This window comes from Ovis canadensis, chromosome 12 (genome assembly GCF_042477335.2).
Source record: "Ovis canadensis isolate MfBH-ARS-UI-01 breed Bighorn chromosome 12, ARS-UI_OviCan_v2, whole genome shotgun sequence".
NCBI classification, from domain to species: domain Eukaryota; kingdom Metazoa; phylum Chordata; class Mammalia; order Artiodactyla; family Bovidae; genus Ovis; species Ovis canadensis.
In genome coordinates, this window is record NC_091256.1 from 65,680,430 (window position 1) to 65,703,515 (window position 23,086).

A 23,086-nucleotide genomic window follows, 5' to 3' on the forward strand; every position below is an offset into this window, starting at 1 on the left:
ACTTGCACACTGTAGATCACAAGTAGGTTTTTATATTACTACTACTACTAAGTCATTTCAGTTGTGTCCGACTCTGTGTGACCCCATAGACGGCAGCCCACCAGGCTCCCCTGTCCCTGGGATTCTCCAGGCAAGAACACTGGAGTGGGTTGCCATTTCCTTCTCCAATGCATGAAAGTGAAAAATGAAAATGAAGTCGCTCAGTCGTCTCCGACTCTTCGCGACCCCATGGACTGCAGCCTACCAGGCTCCTCCCTCCATGGGATTTTCCAGGCAAGAGTACTGGAGTGGGGTGCCATCGCCTTCTCCGGTAGGTTTTTATATTTATGCTTAAATTTCAGGATAATTGTGTTGAATATCTTATGGTCCATAATGAATTCTGGGAGTGGACTAAAACTAAAAGTTTCGTCACACTCCCCCAAGCAAGTACTGACCAGGTCGCTGGAATTTTTTGCGGCAACAAGAAAGCCACTTCCTCTGACGTAAGGTGGCCCCCATGCCTATGTCTTGCCACATCCTCTGATAACAGAAATCAGGATGGCCAGGCTGGCTGGGGCGGTCAGGATTCCAGACGCTCACGCTAACAGAGCCGGAGTGCAGGGGTCTCTGGACCCCTTCGGCCTGCAGTCGGCCGTGAGGAGCGGGGCAGGAGGGCCTCCGCGGATTCTGGCGGCTCCGTAGGGCGGCTGTCCGCCTAGCGGCGCCCCTTCCTATTGCGTTCCTCTTCCTTTACCTCCAAAGACCAGAACGCACCTCCAAGCCTCCAAAGGGCAACGTCATTGAGTCCCCTGTCACGTGGAAGGCGCGACAGTGTCCACAGGCTCCCGGCAGGGCAGAGGCCTGGCGGGGTGCTGGACCGGGCCCAGGACAGTCCGCCCCGAGCCCTGCCTCAGATTCCCGCCGGTTCCAGACTCTCGCCCGGGTCGCCGCCGCTGCCAGACGCCAGACGCGGCCCCGCCCACCCTGCAAACGACCTGGCCCCGCTTCCTGGCCCCGCCCATAGCTCCCGCCGCGACCCCGCCTATCTGGACTCGGCTTTGGTCCCGCCCCTGGAAGCCCTATTTATTCCGCCCCCAGCACCTACACCGCCAGAACCAGCAGGCTAGTGGCAGTCGGTGCTGCACCTCTTCTTACTCCTCGCGTCACTGCTGCCGCCATGCCCGGAGGTCTCCTGCTCGGGGACGAGGCTCCCAACTTCGAGGCAAATACTACCATCGGCCGCATCCGTTTCCACGACTATCTGGGAGACTCGTAAGTGGCCACCTCGTCGCCCTGCCCTAGCCTCGGGTTACGCCCGAATTCAGGGGAGCCTTCCCTTTTTCCTCTCTTCGGTCCTCCTCACCGCTCGGCCCCCAACTCGTCGCCCGTCTCCTCCCCGCACCGGTTCCTGCACGTGCGTCTCGTTGTCTGGCCGCTTCTTCGCGGCGGCGCTGCGGAGGGGCAGCGACCCTCCGGCCCACCCTGCACCGGCCACTTGATCGCCTCTCGCTTCTCGGCCCCCGCGTGGTTGGGCTGGCTCCCGGATGAGGAAGGGGGAGGGGGAACAAAATTGGGTTCCCGCGGATCTCAGGAACGGGAGGCCGGTACGGAGGAGAGTTTAAGTCCATTTACTTCTGTTGGGCGAACTGTGTGAGTAGCATGGTCCAGCCGAGGCCCGGAGCGGGCAGGGGCCGGGCAGCATCGGTGGTCAGTTCCCGGGACTCGTGCCCAGGGTCGTACCGCCCTCCCTCCCTCCGTTCTGCAGTTCATTCCCGGGGGAAGGTGGGTAGCCAAGGCCAGTCAAAGGGCACTGCTGCTGGCTGAAGGTTTAGGAAGGACCCAGCGTGTTATCTGAGGGTTCTGCTTGCTGCAGTGGTATTTGCAGGCTTCTCAGCACAAAAAAAATTTAAACCACCAGCTGCCAAATTGGTGGCTGAAAGACTTTTTGTCCAGAGCCTCCCCCAGCTGCTAGAATTTGATTTGATAGCCGCTTTGGGAGGAACCCAGAACACTCTGCGTGCGGGTGTGTCCTTTATTCCAGAACTTGCAGCACCCTGAGGGAAGGGGTTTCTGAGGTTGTTCAGTTAGCGGTAACTATGGGTAGGTCACGGACACCGACACCTCCCACTTTGAGGCCCTTTTGTTTCACAGCAGAGTGCCTCTTACTGCCCCTCCCCCCTCTGCCTTGCTCCCAGCCGCAGGCAGTCTTGCCAAACTGGTGACCCTTGATCTAGCCTGGCAATCATACTGTTATGACTAGGAGTATATTGGTGGAACGGTGGTTTTACAGCTTCTGAATCAGCAAACGTCAAGTTGATTAGATTTAATATGAAACATCCCAGCTGTGTCTAGTTATATTGTGGTTCTAGGGTTCCAGTGCCTGCACCCCCCCCCCAACACACACACACTGTGGTCTAAGGTTTTACAATTCCTTCTTGCTTTGTGTCCCTTTTATAAACAGTGACCAGGTGTATATATCACAGAGGGTGAACTTGATGAGATGAATTAGTGATAGGCCAAACCTCTGCAGAGCACCTGGGAGAGATTCTTAGGCCTAACCAACCTCTTCGAAGTGTGGCAGTTGCTCAGTTGTGTCCTGCTTTTTGTGACCCCATGGATTTTAGCCTGCCAGGGAGAATCCATGGGATTCTCTAGGCAAGAATACTGAAGTGGGTATCCAGTCCCTCCTCCAGATCTTCCCAACCCAGGGATCAAACCCGGGTCTCCCACATTGCAGGTGGATTCTTTACCATCTGAGCCACTGGGGATTTTTTTCCAACTACTGATTAAGGGAAAAGCTAAGTTCTTTGAAAGGACTAGGCTAGAAAAAGGATGAGAAATGGAACACTCAGACCTTAAAAGCAGGCAAAGACTTCAGAAATACAGACCATGTCCAGTCTCATACTCAAGTATCTAGGTATTAGTATTTCTCCAAAACTCCATGGGATTTTCAGAGAATGTTTCTTCCCAGCCCCCACCCACATAAAACAAAATCTTGCCAAAGCTCTTAGCTTGTATAGATTAAAGGTAAATATTATTATGAAGCATATTTATTGTAGCAATAGTTAAAAATGATGTCACCATTTAAGCTAACCCTACTTGTTTGGAATTTTTGTTGATCTGATTAAAAGTGATACCTTCTCAGGGAATTAGCAGTAGGAAGATGAGAGAGAAAACTGCATCTATAAACAAATAATACACAAGTCTGCCTTGGGTCAAGTACGGGAGAGTACTATTTCCTGCCTTACCCCAAAAATAAGTTTGAGCCTTTTATAACACTATAATAAATGGACTGTGGCAAATGTAATTTTTCCCAACTCCACTCTTCATGTGATTTCAGTTCAGACTGTCAATTTGTAATCACATGTGTTTTGGAGAAAAAAATTACAATTTCAAACATTACAGGTACCTACCCTTCCCCTGGACAACTGGAAACAGCCAAGGGGTTTGGGAGCTTATTTAATGAGTTTATTGAGCCCAATTACCATGTATATGTGACAGAAGCAGCTTCTTCACAGTACATCTTCACCAAACAAAACGTGGGTTTTCCTTGGGTTTTTCCAGGGGGTTAGTGAGTTGGGACCATCTCCCTTAAAGGAGGAAACCTTTTTGTCCTTTTTGAAAATGAAGGAAGGAAAGGGGATACTGTAATTGTATTCCTCTGAAGAGCAGCAGTAGGGAGACAGGGAAATGGGCCACAGTAAGATGTTCTCAGGGGTTATCCTGTTCCTCGCCAGGAGCAAACTAGAGTGTGGCTTCTGAAGGGGAGGATGTGAAGTGGCTTCAGACAAGTTTTCTTAACATGATTCAGCAAAACAGTCTCTTGACTCACAGTGCAAAGAGAAGGCCTGATTTTTCTAACTAATCACCTCTTTAACAATGCAAGAGGAACTGCCCTGTTCATTTTTTTTCTCAACTTCTTCCTAAGTCTCATCTGACCCTTAAATAGATCCTTCACCATGGACTCTAAGGCCTAGATTGTACTCATAACTAGATTAATTATTTTTAAACATTTTAAATAAATCTCTTATTGCCCTTTATGTATATAAAAAAACATACCACACCCTCCCACAATCTTAAAAATATTACCTTTCTCTTCCCAGTCTTGCCACAGGGCCATCCATCCTTTTTATAAGAAGGTCTTTTCCTTTCCTGAAACCTTGGGAGCTGAGTGGCAGATATAGGTGGGAATTAGGTACACTGTCTCTGCTTTCTTCTTTGTGCTTCAGGAAATTTGGCAAACTTCAAGGAGGTCAGCGTGGCGTCTAGGCTACCATGAGTAATCTACTAGTTTAAGGTCCTGCTTTAATGTTGTTAAGTCGACTAGAATGTGGAAACTGAGTGTTAGATTTTCAGTTGAAAGAATAGTTTCTGCTGCCCAGAAGGACAGTACTCCAAAGATTCTTGGTGACTTAGTTTGAAATGTGCTTAAAATTCATACAAGTTTAATCGTAGGCAATGATGATTTAGATAATACTATTTGCCTAAGAATCTGTAGTTGTAGAAATCAACATTGAAGGCTGTATTTTTTCTACCCACCTGGTCTAAAGGAAGAAGAAGAAACTGCACATGAAGAGATATGTGAAACTCTTAAAATGCTGTTGTTTTGTCAGGGTACAAATATTGGGTGTCCTGTTTAGCAGGTTAGATCAGTAAACTAGTTTTACAAAAGTTTTTATATCTGTTCACGTAAAAGAAGCCAAGTGTCAGCTTTAACTTTACATATAAATAGAGGATAGAAGCCTATTTATTTCAGGTTACATAATGTGTTTATTATTTAAGTCAGGCATTGGTCTAGATTCAGGCATACTGGCTCATCCATTATTAGAGGCGAATGTCAGCATATCTGTGCTTAGAAAAAAATGTAGAAAGTGTAAAAGAAGGGGGAAGCTATTTTAGTAAGTATTTAGTTTGAATAGCACAGATTGTTTTAGCTGAAAAGGACTCAGGGTAGCTCTGGAATTACTAAAGTAGGCAATACCCTGACAGTCTTTTTAAATGTTTACCATATTGAATTTCATATATTTGATTGAAGTGGGCATGAAACAGATTTTTCTGGAGATAATTGAAAAGCACACCTCAACAGAAAGGTTTAAAAGTGATTGTCTTCATGCGTGCATGCTAAGTCGCTTCAGCCGTATCCCAACTGGAGTGGGTTCCCATACCCTCCTCCAGGGGATCTTCCTGACCCAGGGATGGAACCCACATCTCTTAACATCTCTTGCTTTGGCAGGCGGGTTCTTTACCACTAGCACCACCTGGGAAGCCCCAATTGTCTTCATAAGCATTCATTTTAAAAAGAAAGCCATTTCTGATCTAGGATTTGTGATTTTTCACTGTATGTAATGTTGGTGATCATCTCTTCATTCACTTGTGACCTTCTTTTCCTTATTCAGATGGGGCATTCTCTTCTCCCACCCTCGGGACTTTACCCCAGTGTGTACCACGGAGCTCGGCAGAGCAGCAAAGCTGGCACCAGAATTTGCCAAGAGAAATGTTAAGATGATTGCTCTTTCCATAGACAGTGTGGAAGACCATCTTGCATGGAGCAAGGTATTACCTGTTGGCAGAAGCTTTGAGGTTACAGATCATGTTATAAATTTTATAGAGTAGCTTGGTTTGAGGTGAAGGTGATACTTTCTTTGATACTAAATGATAGAGGGTAGGAATTAGCTTGATTTAGGATAGAATAACGTTCAGAAAACGAAGATCATGGCATCTGGTCCCATCACTTCATGGGAAATAGATGGGAAAACAGTAGAAACAGTGTCAGACTTTATTTTTTTGGGCTCCAAAATCACGGCAGATGGTGACTGCAGCCATGAAAAAAAAAGACGCTTACTCCTTGGAAGAAAAGTTATGACCAACCTAGATAGTATATTCAAAAGCAGAGACATTACTTTGCCGACTGAGGTCCGCCTAGTCAAGGCTATGGTTTTTCCAGTGGTCATGTATGGATGTGAGAGTTGGACTGAGAAGAAAGCTGAGCACTGAAGAATTGATGCTTTTGACCTGTGGTGTTGGAGAAGACTCTTGAGAGTCCCTTGGACTGCAAGGAGATCCAACCAGTCCATTCTGAAGGAGATCGACCCTGGGATTTCTTTGGAAGGAATGATGCTAAAGCTGAAGCTCCAGTACTTTGGCCACCTCATGAGAAGAGTTGACTCATTGGAAAAGACTCTGATGCTGGGAGGGATTGGAGGCAGGAGGAGAAGGGGACTACCCAGGATGAGATGGCTGGATGGCATCACGGACTCGATGGACATGAGTCTGAGTGAACTCCGGGAGTTGGTGATGGACAGGGAGGCCTGGCATGCTGCGATTCATGGGGTCGCAAAGAGTCGGACACGACTGAGTGACTGAACTGAACTGAACTGAACTGAACTGAAGGATAGAATAAAGCCAAAGCGTATGGTTCTTTGCTTTTCATGGGTGTAATGTAATGCCTGTCATGCAAATAGCAGGGTTGAGAGTTACTGCATAGCAATTATTGAGACTACAAGTGGCAGAAGGAAGAGTTTATAGCCAATTATATAATACTCTTTAAAGTATAGGCACACACCCAGGTTCATGTTTCCTGGTGAGCTTGTGCCTTAGAATTTTCAGAATTGTGATCACATTAAATAGGAAACAAGTCCCAACTTTACACCTGGTTATGTAGGAAACCTCAAGGTGCCTGTAGCATGAAACCATATCCGTTGTTTATTTTAGTGGTGGTGACATGACAGACTGCTAGTGACAGAAGGAAGAAAGTTAAGCAAATAGAATTAAGAAACATGGTACAGTTTGTTATCCATTTCAAAGTTCATGAATGCTACGTTTATCCTGTGGCGTCTCTGTGGCAAAATCCACAGAGGGTCTTAATCTGCTATGCCACCAACTCTTGTTTTACTTTCAAGGCGCCACAGAATACATAGACCTTATTCCAGCATTAACTCTTTTTCCTTACTTCCTAAAACTCTACCCAGATAAACTTCTCATTCTCCAGTCAATAGTTTATGCTCAGACTTGCCTACATGTTTCATTAATATTGCTCCCTCTCTCTAGAATGCCTTCCTTTGCCTTGTGAAAATTGTGTCCATCCTTCAAGGCCCAAGTCAAAGTCATACCCTGTCCTTAAACACTTTCCTAGCTCAGCAGTCTTACACATGGGCAGGCTGGTGTACTTCAGCTTCTGCCTTTTGCATATTACCATCTTGCATTTGTTGCTACTTCCTATGGAAATCATCTAACCAAATTAGAAGTTCCCTTAGAGGCAGGAACTTTACTTATCTGTATCCCATATGTACTTACCATAATGCTTAGCCCACCTCAAGTGCAATTTCAATGCCAGATCAAATAATAAAGCTAGATTTTTTTTCTTTTCCCCCAGAACTTCCCAGGATGGAAAAGTGAATAAAGTTTTTTCACTAGGAGAGGAAGGCATAGAGAGCGGAAGCAAGTACATTGTCCTTCAATTCAGACTTGGAATGCTTTGCTTTTTATGTGGATTTCACCCTAGTGTAAATTCACCTCTGCCTTTTTACCTGTAAGAGATTTACCTTTGACTTGTTACTGAAGTGAATATTCAACTCTCTATTCTTTTTGCTCTAAGCTTTGTGTTTCTTCTCTTTCTTAATATCTTTGTTTCAGTAGCTTAATGTCTGAGTCAGGGTGCTTTTGAGTCAGGGTTCAGATCAGTACCATATCTACAGAATTATCTTTGCCTGTGACATAATTTCTGGATGTGAACTGATTGTCACTGATGGTTTTTTTTTTTTTTACAGTGTTTGGGTACCCAGAGGTACCTGGGATTGACATCTTAACTCTGTATTATTCTACTTTTAGAGAGTTTAATGCTGCTTTCTCAAAGCAATAAAAACACGCTGAATTTGAAGAGCCTTGGGCATGAAAAGGCTCTAGATTATAACCTAAGTACTATACCCTGTTATTTCTGTCAGTGAACAGTTGGGATAAGGAGTGTTCATTTATTAATTTTCTTATTAAAATTGTGTCTCCCGCATTGGAGGCAGACACTTTAACCTCTGAGCCACCAGGGAAGCCCTTAAAATTGTGTAGAGAAATTATGATGATTATGGTCCTCTCTTCCCTGTCTTACAAAATGATGTGTGTTAACTGATTGCATTTAGAGGATATGCCTGCTTTAGAATTCCCTTTTTCTATTTCCCCTGCATTTCAGGATATCAACGCTTACAATGGTGAAGAGCCCACAGAAAAGTTACCTTTTCCCATCATTGATGATAAGAATCGGGACCTTGCCATCCAGTTGGGCATGCTGGACCCAGCAGAGAAAGACGAAAAGGGCATGCCTGTGACTGCTCGTGTGGTAAGTTGTGTACTACTAGATAATCTGACCAGGCAACATCTATCCGAGTAAATGCTTGGGGCAACTAAAGTAAATGGGTGAATATCTCCAGTTAGGAAATAAGTGTGTGCTGGCACTTTCACTTTTTATCTAAATGCTGGTACAAAGTAAAATTTTTCAGCTAACTTATTAATAAACTGCTTAATTCACAGCTTTTGAAAATCTACATAGTTATCCTAACATGTTGTCTAGAATTGTGAAATCTTCTGCTATAGTTCTCCTGACAGCCCTCTCTTTAAAGCAGTGGGTCATAAGTGAAGTGAAGTCCCTCAGTCATGTCCAACTCTTTGCAACCCCATGGACTGTAGCCTATCAGGCTCCTCCATCCTTGGGATTTTCCAGGCAAGAGTGCTGGAGTGGATTGCCATTTCCTTCTCCACAGTGGGTCATAGTCTTCTTCATAAGGCATCTCTTGTTTTGAATTCTTATTTGTTCTGTCCTTATCCACCAGAGAACAAACTTATTCCCACATCTGCAAAAATGTACAAAATTTTGAGGACCAGTGTCAACTCCCATGGGGCTTCCCAAGTGGCTCAGTGGTAAAGAATCTGCCGCCTGCCAAAGCAGGAGATGTGGGTTTGATCCCTGGGTTGGGAAGATCCCCTGGAGTAGGAAATGGCAACCCACTCCAGTATTCTTGCCTGGGAAATCCCATGGACAGAGGAGCCTGGCGGGCTACAGTCCATAGGTCACAAGAGTTGGACATAACTTAGCTAGTAAACAACACCATCAACTCCCATTAGTATTATTTTTATGATCATTTTCCATAGTTAACATAGTACCTTCCTGAGGCCTTTTCTGGATTCAGTTCACAAGTCAGTTTTTCTTACTGAGACAGCCAAAACCAAATAAAATTCCCTTCAAGTTTAGAAATATAACATAGAGAAGAAAATCATAACTATTCCAACTACCCAGTTTGTTTGGCATGTCTTTCTAGATACTTGGGGGCTTTTGTTATTTTGTTTTGTTATACCCTTGAACATTTTTAATGACTAAAGAGCCTTATAAGAAGCTTTAATATCAAAAACACTCAGAGAGTTCTTCCTGTTTATGTGTCTGTGTACTTTGCAGGTGTTTATTTTTGGTCCTGATAAGAAACTGAAACTGTCCATCCTCTACCCAGCTACCACTGGCAGGAACTTTGATGAGATTCTCAGAGTAATTATCTCTCTCCAGCTGACGGCAGAAAAGAGGGTGGCCACCCCGGTTGACTGGAAGGTAAAGATGCTAAAAGAGCAGAAACCCAGCTTGCCTAGAAAGGCCTATGGCGCCATCTGAATGGCTCCCTTTAGGGTGTTATCTGGGGCTCTGTTTCTGGCATGCAAATATACTGGGAGGATTTTTCCTCCTGGCTGAGTTTAGGATTTACTGAGAGGCCATTTTTCAGTGTCTTTAACACCTTTTATACAAAATACAAACTCCCATATTTCTAACTTTTAGGTTATTTGGACAGATTAATTGGTTAGAATGATTCCTTTTCCTAAATAAAAGGATTAAAAAAAAAAAACTTGAACTCTTCCCTGATGGTAAAATATTTATAGCAGAACTTAGTTTAACCACTTAAGTCATGGGTATAAAACTATTTGGTGTATTAATGTCTTGAAACATTTCTCTTAAGCTCCGGTCTTTTAAACCCATGTAGAATTCTCTGAAACCTGTTTGTGAATTTTTAATCTCTATTATTCCAGCAATATGTAGGACATGCATAATATGACAAGAGTTTCTTAACATCGCTACATTTTTTAATCTGCTAACCTGAATACCTGGTCTTGTTATTTTCTTTCTTCTGACTGGCAAACCATTGAAATTCTGTGTCCATTCACTGAACCTATGTTTACTGAGCCCAAACAGTGGGCACTGGGATTTAGCAGTGAACAATCAGTGTAAAGTCCCTGCCCTCTCAAAACTTACATTCCAGTGGGTAAAGACCAACAGTAAAGTGTACAGTATCTTAGGTGACAGTGTATGACAGAGAGTAATCATGCAAAGGTGGAGAGAAGGGGAGCAGAGGTGGGAGGACTTGCTGTTATATTTGGCTGTCAAGGAAGGAAGGCTCTTCTCTGAAGAGAACTTTGGGGAGGACATAAAGAAAGCAAGAGGCCAAGTCATGCATCTTTAGGAGGAAAGAGCACTGCAGGCTTAAAGGAACAGCTAAGGAGTTTTCCTAAAAGTGAGCTTGGCACGTTCAAGGAACAGGAGAGCCAACATGCCTGGAAAAGCAGCAGCAGGAGGTGAAGGTAGGGACCAAGGGTGAAAGAGGAAGGCTGGGTTCAGTCACACAGGGTAGTGCAAAGGACTCATTTAGAATAAATTTTAAAATGCAGTAGCAAACCATTACTGGGCTTAAAGCAGGACTATTTCTTGTTAAGGTGGGGAAATACTTCTCCTCCCAAAAGTGTCAAAGATCGATTTGTGAAAGCAAAATTCCTCAGGGGGAGAGAGCAAAGCAGAGGAGACTTGATTATTCTCATCATGAAAGATTGAACTTCACCATTCTCAATGTCTTTTCAATAGAATGGGGACAGCGTGATGGTCCTTCCAACCATCCCTGAAGAGGAAGCCAAAAAACTTTTCCCTAAAGGAGTCTTCACCAAAGAGCTCCCGTCTGGCAAGAAATACCTCCGCTACACACCCCAGCCATAGGCTCGCCACGGAGTTGGTTCTGGAGCTGCCCACTTAGCACCATGAGCCAGAGGATGCCAGCTGTCCATCATGTTTCCCCGCAGCAGTCCATTAAAAACATTCTGGTGTGATCACAGCCAAGGTCTTTAGGTTGCTATACTACTGGCTTATTAAATGAAAACAGCACTCAAAATTCCTGGGGATCCTTTGTGCCTTCAGCAGCTTTCTCCTTTGTTCATATATCTTCACACTCTCTGCTGACTTTCTTCGAAATTTGAGACTTATCTTGGATCGCTGCAGGGTTTTATGACCAAGAGGTGGTATCAGTTTATGGTTGAAAAAGCCTGCTTTGCTCCATCATACTGTGTTGACCAAAATGTTCATTTGGCTTTTTAAAACCCGAATGAACGTTTTGGCCAAGCCAAAAAAATGACTATCAGGTTTGGTTTTTTGTTTTTTTTTTTTTCCTGTGCTAATCAAATCTTCTGTTACCCATTTTGGGAGGGAATAGAACTTGGGGTTCAACTTCCTCTGTACGTATCTATGTGTATAACCTAAGAACTTAGAGTAACCTGGAAGTTCTTCAGTATTCCATGTTTTGATCACAACTTAGAGAAAAAACCTTTTCCATTCAGTACTTTTCTAGTAGATAAATGAAAGATGAGCCTGGGGAGAGAATCTTCAAATATTTTGCTATCAAGAAAATTTTTCAATAAATTGTTATTGAAAGTGAGAAGCTACAGAAAAGGCTCCACTTGCCTGCCAGAGAGGTGTAGCAGAAGGCGTGAGCAACATGACAGTGCCAGGTGCCTTTTGGAGAATTTCTGGATGTCAGTTTGTTCTACGATGACATGCATGTGAAAGGGCCCACTGTGGGAAGAGGGAAGAGGATGACTGAAAATGTTTTATTATCCTTGCAGTGGAGGAGGGAGATGTTTTCCGAATTTTGCTTCTTAGGGATCAGCAAATAAATCCTTTGTCAAAAACGTGATCAGAGAATTCTGTCGTCACATTTTGAAGTACTAGTTCAGACTCATGTCCTGAGGGCAAGACGTCTCCTTGCTAGGACTGACACTGATGCCTCTCTCCAAAGACAGGTGTATAAAAGTTCATGTAATGAAAACGGAGGAGCTGCTGATGAAAATGTGATCCTGCCACATCTCCTGCCTACTTCGCACCTTCGTATTACTTACCTGGGCCCTGTGGAATCTCTCACCCCTGCAACAAAGAGCTCCTCTAACCTAATACCTTAACAGGGGTGCTGGATTTAAGTATACCAGTCTTGAGGGTGATGGGACATCTTTTGCTTTTCTGGAAAGAGTACAAAGGATTCCTAAGTCAAGAGTCTCTCAGACTGACTATACTGTCCTAGGTTTAGAAAGACAGGTCCCATACCTGGTATAATCTCTTGCATATAGCCCTCTATACTTTTATTGAGTAGAATAACGTAAAATCTGATCCCTGGTGCCGTGTTTTAGAGAAGTCATTAATTTTTCATTTCCTTAATTTTACCACATGTAAAATTTGGGTGATGCTAAGAAGGTTGAGAAGGAAGGTGAAAATTCCAAGTCATATCCTTGGGAATGCTGGTCTGAGAGAGATTTAACTGGGCTGGCATCTTGCTGTCACCTCTTCTCCAAGTCACTGTGTTTTGTATTTAAAGAACCAAGACTATCTGGTGCTCTTTAGCACATCTCTTCTGAGTAACCCCTGGCTCCTCAAATCTTGTCACCTCCCTATTAGGTTCCTCACTGCTCTCTTCCCTTGGCTATTCACCTTCAGTCCTGCCTCTCAGAGTCTGGCTTAAGTCTAAATCTCCAACATTAATTATTCACACATCTTTACTGATTGATCGGACACTGGCCATCAAGTTTATAAATTCAAAATCAAATTCATCAATTATTCCCCCAATAAATACATTGCCCCTCTTATCACTCAGGCATCCAAACCTTGTTTAGCTATATCTACCCTACCCACATAGATTATGTCCATATAAGAATGCTGAAAAACTCAAGGAAAAGGGTACTCATGTACCCACAAATTAACTTCTGGTTCTATCACAAAGCAGCCATGAGGCCATGGGAGTGTGAGAGTATTCTCCAAATGTAAAATGTTACATAATGAATGTATGTTGAGGGGATAGCAGTGATTATAATAAGTCTTTTTTTTTTTTTTAACTGGGATGGCATGGGAAGGAGAATTCCCCCTTCCAGAATTGTTGCTCTCAACTTCATAGGGAGAATAGATTTAATAAGTCCAGTAATTTATTAAGTGAAAATAAATTATATGGCTGTTGTGGCTATGAGAGAAGCTTAAGAATTTAAGAGGCTGTCTATTGGGTGCCTTCTCAAAGAATCAGCAAATGCTTTGGCTAGAAGAGATAGCCATCTAAGATTCACAGAGTGACTTGAGGTTCCTGGGTGGTCTTGCCAAAAGTCTGACCTTACCTCCAACCATTCCCCTGAGGGTAAGAATCCTCACTGAGAGGCTCAGGAAGGGGTAATGAGCTAGAATGGGTGGGTCTAAAGGGGCATATCAAGATGCCACTTGGATGCAGTGAACTGGCACAGTGATTTACTAGATTTGACCTCCACCGCTTTGGGCAATGCAAATTGAGGAAATACAACTTTGTTCAAACTTAAAGGATGCGTTAACTAGTTAAAAAGGCATTGCCACTTTGTCAGTGATTGGCTCAGCAATGGGCACTGAGACACAAATAGAGGATCATGAGTTTCTATAAGAATTCTTTCTCAAACAAGAGCAACTAGAAGCCATTTTTCTCTCACACGGAATATAAACAAAAAAAACATGCACTAATTGCTGCTGCAGCTAACTTACAACCTGGGAGCAGGGATCCAGCCACAGAATGAGGCTGTAAAGGTCAACAGCCAAGTTGAGAGAAAGGAAAACATCTGACCTTTCATGATCTTCACTGAGTCTAACAAGTGTGAACCCGTCCTACCTCTGGACTACTATAACATAAAATAATAAATTACCAGATTTCCTTGGTGGCTCAGTGGTAAACAATCTTGTCTGCCAGTGTGGGAGACATGCGCTTGATCCCTGATTCGGGAAGATCCCACATGCCACAGAGCAACTAAGCCCGCGTGCCACAACCATTGAGCCTGTGCTCCAGAGCCCAGGAGCTGTAACTACTGACCCCATGTTGTTGCCGCAACAACTGAAGCCTGTGCTCCAAAAGAGAAAGCACCACAATGAGAAGCCCACACACCGCAACTAGACAGTAGTCCCCACTCTCCGCAATTAGGAAAAGCCTGTGCAGCAATGAAGACTCGGCACAGCCAAAAATAAGTAAAATTTCTTTAAGTAATAAAAATAAATCACCTTAGTGTTTAAGCATTTTTGAGTTGGGTTTTCTGGTACCTGAGGACAAAAGCATCCTAACTGATACACATAGAATTAAGTGTCCTCTAGTTATTTCAAATAACATGATAATGTGCCTCATAAGGTTGTAGAGCAGACATCTGTTTTTTTGCTACTTCTTAATCCCCTATCTTGTGGAACTCAAGCTTCAATATGCATTAAACCACATGAGGAGTGTGTTAAAATAAGCAGGTCAGGGCCCTTCCCCCAGACATGGGTTCCACAAGTGGCCAGAAGTTCTTCATCTGCCACAACCCAGGTGATCGTGATGCAGTATACAGCAGACACTGCAGTTCACCATAGCCATTTCCCCTTATTCTTCATGAAAAATACCCAGATTGTATTAAGGGTGGCAAGTTGAGGTGCCAGTTAAAATTCATCTTAAGATGATAGGTGGGTGGGGTCATGTGACAGTGTTGGCCTGTGGTGGGGGTCTCTTCCTGAAAGTGCCTTGCTTCGCTGAAAAGCAAATGGGATGACTGAGTTACAGATGTCATTTTGCCACCCGGAGGATAAAAGTCACAGGCCCAGGATGAAAGACAGGGAATCTGAAAGGAAACCGGGTCTGTGGTAACTTCCTTAGACAGCCAGACAGTCCTGGCTGCAGGACTGCTGTTAGGTGTGGCTGCGCCTAACGTTTGTTGACACGTAAGTACTCCAGAGCCACCCTGAGAAATGTTGCCCTGTTCTAGGTATCTGGAGGGCCTTGACTTTTTCTCTTGTGTTTTCTTCTATTCTTTCTTCTATTATGGTTTTCCCTGGAGTAGCAAATTGTGTATTCTTTTAAAATCTTGTTGAAATGAAAAGGAATAATGGATCCTAAATATTAAACAATCATCATAAAATTCAATTTTATTTGACTTTTTTAAGTAAAATGAAAAGTGATATTAAATAGTACTATGCAATGTAAGATTGTTAATTTTTCCTAAACTGCTTTTAATAACTAAGATTATGGAACGTGGTTCCATTTTTCAGTATTTACTAGATTGAGGATTTACTAGATTTTACTCTGTAAAATGTTAGGGAGGCACTAGTTGTAGCAATAACACAAATCAAAATTATAGTTTTTATGCTTTAGATAGTAGTGGGTTAATTGTACAAATGCTTTTGATAACTTCTACTCTATCATAGGTTGCTCTCAGCTGGATGCAGGATTTCATTTGCTAAACCATAAGTTTAAGGTATCTGAAGGATTTTGAACATCTCAAGTATAAATGCAACTACTTAAAATTAGAGCTTTTGCAGCAGTCCATCAAAGTTGTAAAATAAACGCAGAGGTAAATTGCTTTAGCAGTTTGTGAGTAAACTCCTTGCCAGGTAGTGTTTCAGCACTTGAGTCAGGATATTAGCTCAGTCTCTAAACTGACTCCATGTATCACGTAAGTGCCATTAAAGTCCTTTTCTAAAATGGGATCCAGTTTCCAACTACAAAAGAAAGTCAAAAGTAAAATATGAGACTATAAGCATTTCAGAAAAAAAGAAAAACAGTAAGTGCAATCGGAAAACCTACTGAAAAGTTTCCATTTAATTATCTGGAATACTCCCTTTAGAAGAGCTTACATATTAAAGACTTTGAGTAAGTAAGTACCCCTGCATCTCTATCCCAACAAGCATTATCTTGTAAAGAGATACAGTCACTTAGTTCGAGTAGTGTATCAAAGTTCACTTAAAGAGAAATGTGAGGAGAGTTGAATTCCTGTTAACTTTGTGACTGATTGCAAGGTAAACTGGAAACTTTTCTCCTAAATTGTAATGAGAATTTTTTAAATAAGGGGACCTGGAAGATACAGTGGCAAGCGACAAGCCAAATTGCTAGACACCTAATGAGGTGTCACATTTGTGAAATAGATCCCTTTAAGAAAGACGAGAGGATGACCTAGGAAGACTGCCTACAAGGAATTCAATTGCTTTGTTTAGAGGAACCAATAACCATCAGTTTGGTCAATGCAACTTTCCTTTTCCCCAACAGACACACTGCAGACCACCCTGATTGTCATAAATGATAGTCATAGGCCCAGAATTTCTATTGAAAGTTTCTTAGGGTGGTGATCTGGTTGGGGGTGTGATGGTCAAGGGACTTATGAAGCTGCATTTCCACAGCACATCATTTTTTCATAGAAGACATGGTTTTGGAGTGACTTGGCAACAGAGGGAGGGAGGGTGCTGAAGGCTCCTAAAGCCCATTCTTGGCACCACTGTTGCTGCTACATGGCCCCCTCCTGCGTTTGCTCACCATCCTGTTGCTCTGTCATAGCTGTCTTCTCCAATCCACTCAGCAGTGGGCTCTGGCCCAAGCGAACTCTCTTAGGAGCCCTCACAGAGATCCCTTGAGTAACAAGCTTTGCCGGCTACCCTGCTCCCCACCAGACTTGCCTCCATATTTTGTCCTTGCCCAGTGTGACCAACCCTCTCCCTCCTTAACTCTAGGCACAGTTTCCAGCACTTCTCAGACTTTTCTAAAATAGTTCTGATTGATGAGGAAACTAGAAAAAAATGTCATCAGGGCAACACCTAAGTGACTCTCCCTAATAAAATATTTTGAGGCCTCTGTTTTGATTAAATTCATGCAAATTTGTCATCCTACTCCATAGTATGTTTATTTTAATATAAAACATTTTAAGTAACCTAATAGTAAAATGAGTTAATGCCTCCCTTTGAAAGATTGTCAAATAAAATTGAAACCCTAGGAAAATGCCCATGATCAAGCTGTGCTCCACACACCCACACCAGAGACCTACAGATCCATGGGAATACACACTCCAAAGAGAAACATCCATAATTAAATGCTAGTGTCTCACTGTATGCATGATGGACGGGCCTCCCCACCCCTGATCCTAGAGATCCCTACCTTTGAACTAAATATCAGGGGAGGACATCCCTGGTGGTCCAGTGGTTAAGAATTTGCCTGCCAATGATCCCTGGGTTTGGGAAGATTCCACATGCCGAGGGACAACTAAGCCTGTGTGCCACAACTGCTTGGGCCTGCGTTTTAGAGCCTAGGAGCTGCAGCTATTGAAGCCTGCATGCCCAGGGCCTATGCTGTGCAACAAGAGAAGCCACTGCAATGAGAAGCCGCACACCACAATGACAGTAGTCCCTGCTTGCCAGAACTCGAGAAAGCCCACAGATAGCAATGAAGACTCAGTGCAGCCAAAATTAATTTTTTTTAAATAAATAAATACCAGGGAAGGGAATTAGGAGGGGGGAAATTGGGAGAGGGAATCACGGCAAAATTACGATTTTCAAAAATATTCTATAATTTTAACTGTTAAGTAATTCAGGTGAACTCTAATCCCAATTTTCCCATATTAAAGCATTGCCAGTAAGAGTTTCTTTTCTTGCCACCTACATGTTACTACTTGACTTCACAATTTATTTTCACTGTGTAGTTTAATAGTCACAAAAAGAAAAATCCAAAGTGTCAAGTTAATTACCTCATCTTTTTTCTTCCACTGGTAGTCTCTCTTAGTCATTCCAAGACCCGTGTTGCCTGAGCCAATCCAAATAAATGCATGAAAGAGAAAAATTACATTAGGAATTTCAGAGTATTGGTAGCAAGAGGATATTCTTAAATCTCAGTTTACTTCCTCCCTGTAAGTCTCCCCATTCAAATGGGCTTTTTACATTCCTCCCTCAAGGAGATATGTGAACTAGGCTCCCAAAAGTCCAATACAAGGGCTGGCAAATCCAAATGAGAACAGGCAGGTCACACAGACTGAGTGGTTTGGATATAACACAAGAGGGAGGGTGTGAACTGTGGCAGACCACAGAGCATCTGCTTCCTGTGTAGGAGCCAGCGATGCTCAGCTCTATCTGGTTGTTGCCACACACAGATAAAAGGACTGAGTGTTCAAAGACTTTCCAATTTTTTTTTAAGAAAAGCTCAAATTTTGTATTTTTTTAAATGTGAAATTTCTGGATTTTTACACTTGACAATTTTAAAAGAAAACACAGATGTAAGTCAAATACAGTGTATTGACTGGATCCAATCCATGGGACTGCCACTTGTGACTTTCATCCCAGACTCATTGGGGAATGCGGATAATATATTTCTCTCACTCTAAAAATTTCACCTACTCAATAGCCCTCGGGGTGCCTTATGGGGGCTGACACTAGACCCTGAGCTCCCAGCCTTGCCATATACTCCTATGCCCCAGGAGTGCTGTGAAAGCAGCAGAGTGGCAGACCAAAGACACTGTGAAGGCTAAATTAGAGGAGCAAATCGAGGATGGTTGTGTTTTCAAGCTGAAGTAGCTGGGGAAATGGTGACCCTGGGCTTGGTAAGGCAGGATGCTAAGCACTGAACGAAAGATCTTGAACGCATTTTCCCTACAGCAAGACCTTCCTGGAAAGTCTTCTTTACAGTATGCTTAGCACCATGATATAAGCAAATGGGCACTCATATGCACTTAGTGACAATAATTATGTAGTGACTATCAAAGAGTCATCTCAAAGCAAGTCATTAGCGTTTTGGTTGTGACCGTGGCTTGGACTATTCCATGAGCATGGGTTAGATTCTACATTCCCTTTGGTCGTTGAGAGAAAACCGGATCCCACACCTGGGCCTGCTGTCTATTCCCCCACCCCCACTTCCTGCTCTGTCCCCCAGCAGCACTGTGGGGCTCCAGCCTATAGAATCAGAGTAAAGGGAGCAGCTGCTACCCTCAACAGGGTTGTGGAAGGAGACACATGCGAGCGTCAGAGCCACCTGGACTTCAGTGTCTGAAAGTCTCTGAAATGTGACCTCCCAGAAGCAGTGTGGCAACCAGGGTGGGCCCAAGAATGGAGACAGATGACAAACACACACAGTGCCCTCAAATCATTTTTTTAGAATAAAATGAAGCTCACGTATCAAAATTCTTTCTCAGTGGCTTGCCTACCTCTAAAGAGCTACCCCCTTACCCATGACTTTGGCATTGCCATCATTTTTGTCAGGCGCAGGTGCTTGGATAACCAACAGCTTGCTTAAATCTGAAGTTCCCTGCACCTAAAGGAGAAAAGCCAAAATCAGTCAAAAGAGCATTCTTTGACCTCTAAACTGGCTGCCTCCTAGCCTTTCCAAAGAATATTTAAAAATAAGCTAAAACATAGAACTAACCTCTAACCTAAGTTCTATCTTTTTCATTTCAAATCCTCTTTTACCTTGTTTCGAAGGGTCTTGGCTAGGTGGGGGATGGGTGGGTGGATGGTTGGATGGAAGGATGGAAGAACAGATGAATGAATGGATTCTTACATGGCTTAATATGTGAAAAAGTAAGCGATCAAAAATGTAAAATAATTTTAAGAGGTCTTGGACCAGGAAATTATCTTTTGCATTTTTATAAATATCAGAAAGGAAATTTCTATACCTTACTTTTAACCAATTTGGAAAATGGAATCCCCAGCATCCACTGAGTTACTTTTATTCTGACATTGACATTTAAGGGCTCAGGACCTAGCCTTCCCAGATAGGAAAAAATAAAAGCTTTTTTCCCTGAGTTTTTGCCCAACTGCCAAAAAATCTGCCCTCCCAGAATGCAAGCAGCATACGTAAGTCACATATAACTATCATTTCTAGATATTATCACATTTAATCCCCACAAGAACCTTATGAGATGCCTGCTGCTATTATCCTCATCTTAGTAAGAGGAAACTGAGGGTCAGAAGGCATCTTTCTAAGTGCCTAGCCTCACACACCTAGTGGGCACAGGCATCAGGTCTTAAATCCAAGTATGCCTGCCTCCAAACTCTGGTGTCTTAACAAAACTATGGGGATTGATCCCATGGTCCCCTACCCCTTATTTCAAAGTTAAAGTGATTTTTCACTTCTATTTAAAAAAAAAAATAAATTCACCTTCTGAACTGTTGAGAGGTTGACAAAATAAGTATGTTAGGAAAGTGGCAAATGCACTTTTTAGGGGCTTTAATTAATGACCTTTCTCAGCCTGAACAAGCAGAAAGGGTCTCTCCCAAAGGGGAGAAACTTGTTACCAAAATAAAGAGATGTTAGCTCTTCTCACAGCCTCTTAGTCCTCCTCATACTTGGGCTCTGTCCTCACATCACAGCTGTGGTCTAACAGCAAGTGGCTTCACCCATTAGGGACCTGGCTTCTATTCTTCCCATCCCCTGTTATATCCCAGGCACTCACACTTCCCCCTTCCTTACAGAGGCATGGAATGATGGGGTTTAGGGTCCTCTATTGAGTTGTGCCCCTAGGCCCTAATGTGGCAACAAAGTGACATGACCCTGACGCATCTCCCTTCTTATCGACCAGTGCAGATACTTCCAGAACCATCCTAGCAAGCAGTGTCACTGTCTTGCACACAAACTAGGAAAAATGCTCCCCATCCTTCTCTAGGGAGGCACAGCCCATGCCAGGGCAAAGAGCTTGGCAAGCAGAGAGTAGGCAGATTCCTGCCCCACTGGCCCCTCAGGTACACTGTGATGCAGGGCACAACTTGCACAGTGCAGCACACAAGCCCTGGGGACATTTTGCCTGTTTTGTTAAGGGCAGGTGAGAACTATCGGGTCTTTCTAGGTTTAGAGAAACCTATATTTCTTTAAGGTGGTTAGTTGAGTTTTTAAAGTCACTTATGAGGCACCATGAAAAGCAGAAGACTCTTAAGAAATGACCCTCCTTACCTGTTCACAGGTTTTAGGTAAAATGCAAGGTGCAAAATATGGTACCTCCGTCTTGGTATCAATAACACTGCCATACACAAGAATAACAAATTTCATGTTCACGTTATCAATACTCATTTCATTATAGCTTGATAAAGTCTCCACATATGCATGATTGAGCATCACACACTTCTGAAACTTTAGGTCCTACAATAAAATTAGATTTTTTTCTATAAATCATATAAAATAACACATGCTATCAAGAAGAAAGCATATTCCACATGAAAAGATGTTCAACATCGTTAATCATCAGCTCAGTTCAGTTCAGTTCAGTCCCTCAGTCGTGTCCGACTCTTTGTGACCCCATGAATCGCAGCACGCCAGGCCTCCCTGTCCATCACCAACTCCCAGAGTCTACCCAAACCCATGTCCATTGAGTCGGTGATGCATCAGGGAAACGCAAACCAGCTCAACAGAATGACTATCATCAAAAAGACAACAAGCAACAAGTATTGGCAAGGATGTAGAGAAAAGGGGGAATCTTCAGTGGACTGTAAATTGGTGCAACCACTTTGTAAAATAGTAGGAAGTTCCTCAAAAAATTAAATATTAAACTACCATATGATCTAGCAGTCTCACTCCTGGGCATATATCCAGAGAAAAGATACATGCATCCCACTGTTCACTGGACCATTATTCACAACAGCCAAGGCACGGAAACAACCTAAATGTCCAACAACAGAAGAATGGATAGAGAAGACGTGGTACTTATATACAATAGAATATTACTCAGTCATAAAATAGAACGAAGTAATGCCATTTGCAGCAACAGGGATGGACCTAGAGATTATCATACTAAGTGAAAGAAGCCAGACATTGAAAAACAAATATCATGTGACATCATTTATTATGTGGAATCTTAAAAAATGATACAAATGAACTCATATACGAACTTATGATTACCAAAGAGGGAGGGAGAGAGAATCACACACACACTACTATATATAAAATAGATAGCCAACAAGTATGTACTATATAGCACGGGGAACTATACTGATATTTTATAATAATCTATAAGGAAAAAATCTGAAAAAAAAAATATATAACTGAATCACATTGCTGTACACATGAAAATAACAAAACATTATAAATCAAATATACTTCAATTTGTTTTTAAAAAAATCCATGTGTAGGTATTTGTGTGGACATAGTTTTTTAATTCCTTTGGGTAAATATCAAAGAGAGTGCTTGCTGGATCATATGGCAACAGAATGTTAGTTTTGTAAGAAACCACCAAACTCTCTTCCAAAGTGGCTGTGTACCATTTCACATTCTCACCAACAATGAAGAAGAGTTCTTGTTGTTCCACACCCGGGCCACCATGTGGTGTTGTCACTGGCCAATTAATAGGTGTGTAACAGTATCACTTCCTTCATGGATCACTGCCTTGTTGTGGCAAAGGGGCTTGCATGACACAATGAAGCTATGAGCCATGCTCTGCAGGGCCACCCTAGACAGACAGGTCATAGCAGAGAGTTCTGACAAAACGTGATCCACTGGAGGAGGGAATGGCAAACCACCCCAGTGTACTTGCCATGAGAACATCATGAATTGTATAAATGGTCAAAAAGACATGACACCAAAAGATGAGTCCCGCGGGTCTGAAGGCATCCAATATGCTACTGGGGAAGAGCAGAGGATAATTACCAATAGTAATGAATAGATTCAAGGGACTAGATCTAGTTAACAGGGTGTCTGAAGAACTATTGACAGAGATCCATAATACTGTACAGGAGGCGGCAAACAATACCATCCCAAAGAAAAAGAAAAGCAAGAAGGCAAAGTGGTTATCTGAGGAGGCCTTACAAATAGTGGAAGAATGAAGAGAAGCAAAAAGCAAGGTAGAGAAGGAAAAGTACATCCAATAAACACAGAGTCCCCAAAAATAGCTAGAAGAGACAAAGAAGGCCTTCTTTAATAAACAATGCTTAATAATAGAAGAAAACAACAAAAGGGGAAAGACTAGAGATCCCTTCAGAAAAACTGGAAACATCAAGGGAACATTCCGCCCAAAGACGGGCATAATAATGGTAGAGATCTATAGAAGCAGAAGAGATCAAGAATAAATGGAAAGA

General features: G+C 42.8%; 3 protein-coding genes across 19 annotated transcripts in view; 1 reads left to right on the plus strand and 2 right to left on the minus strand.

Annotated features, from left to right (window-relative positions):
- The window catches only part of AADACL3 (arylacetamide deacetylase like 3), a 189,815-nt gene extending 188,844 nt beyond the window's left edge, over positions 1 to 971 (minus strand). For 7 of the 17 annotated variants that reach the window (XM_069546055.1, XM_069546071.1, XM_069546054.1 and 4 more), the window contains exon 1: positions 754 to 971. The gene's annotated coding sequence lies outside the window, so the exon portion shown is untranslated. The remainder of the gene's footprint in view (positions 1 to 753) is intronic. The other 10 variants (XM_069546070.1, XM_069546066.1, XM_069546069.1 and 7 more) reach the window with 4 other exon arrangements.
- PRDX6 (peroxiredoxin 6) lies at positions 499 to 11,957 on the plus strand. Its single transcript, XM_069546073.1, has 5 exons — positions 499 to 1,251; positions 5,376 to 5,532; positions 8,159 to 8,305; positions 9,416 to 9,562; positions 10,859 to 11,957. The coding sequence occupies exons 1-5, from the start codon at positions 1,157 to 1,159 to the stop codon at positions 10,985 to 10,987; spliced, it is 675 nt and encodes a 224-aa protein (XP_069402174.1). The 5' UTR covers positions 499 to 1,156; the 3' UTR covers positions 10,988 to 11,957.
- A 5,544-nt stretch (positions 11,958 to 17,501) lies between these two features.
- SLC9C2 (solute carrier family 9 member C2 (putative)) overlaps positions 17,502 to 23,086 on the minus strand; it is a 97,651-nt gene continuing 92,066 nt past the window's right edge. The window contains exons 24-26 of the mRNA XM_069546076.1: positions 20,973 to 21,158; positions 19,253 to 19,337; positions 17,502 to 17,840 (exon numbers count right to left, since the gene is read on the minus strand). Coding sequence (XP_069402177.1) covers positions 17,716 to 17,840; positions 19,253 to 19,337; positions 20,973 to 21,158 — 396 coding nt within the window. The 3' untranslated portion in view covers positions 17,502 to 17,715. The remainder of the gene's footprint in view (positions 17,841 to 19,252; positions 19,338 to 20,972; positions 21,159 to 23,086) is intronic.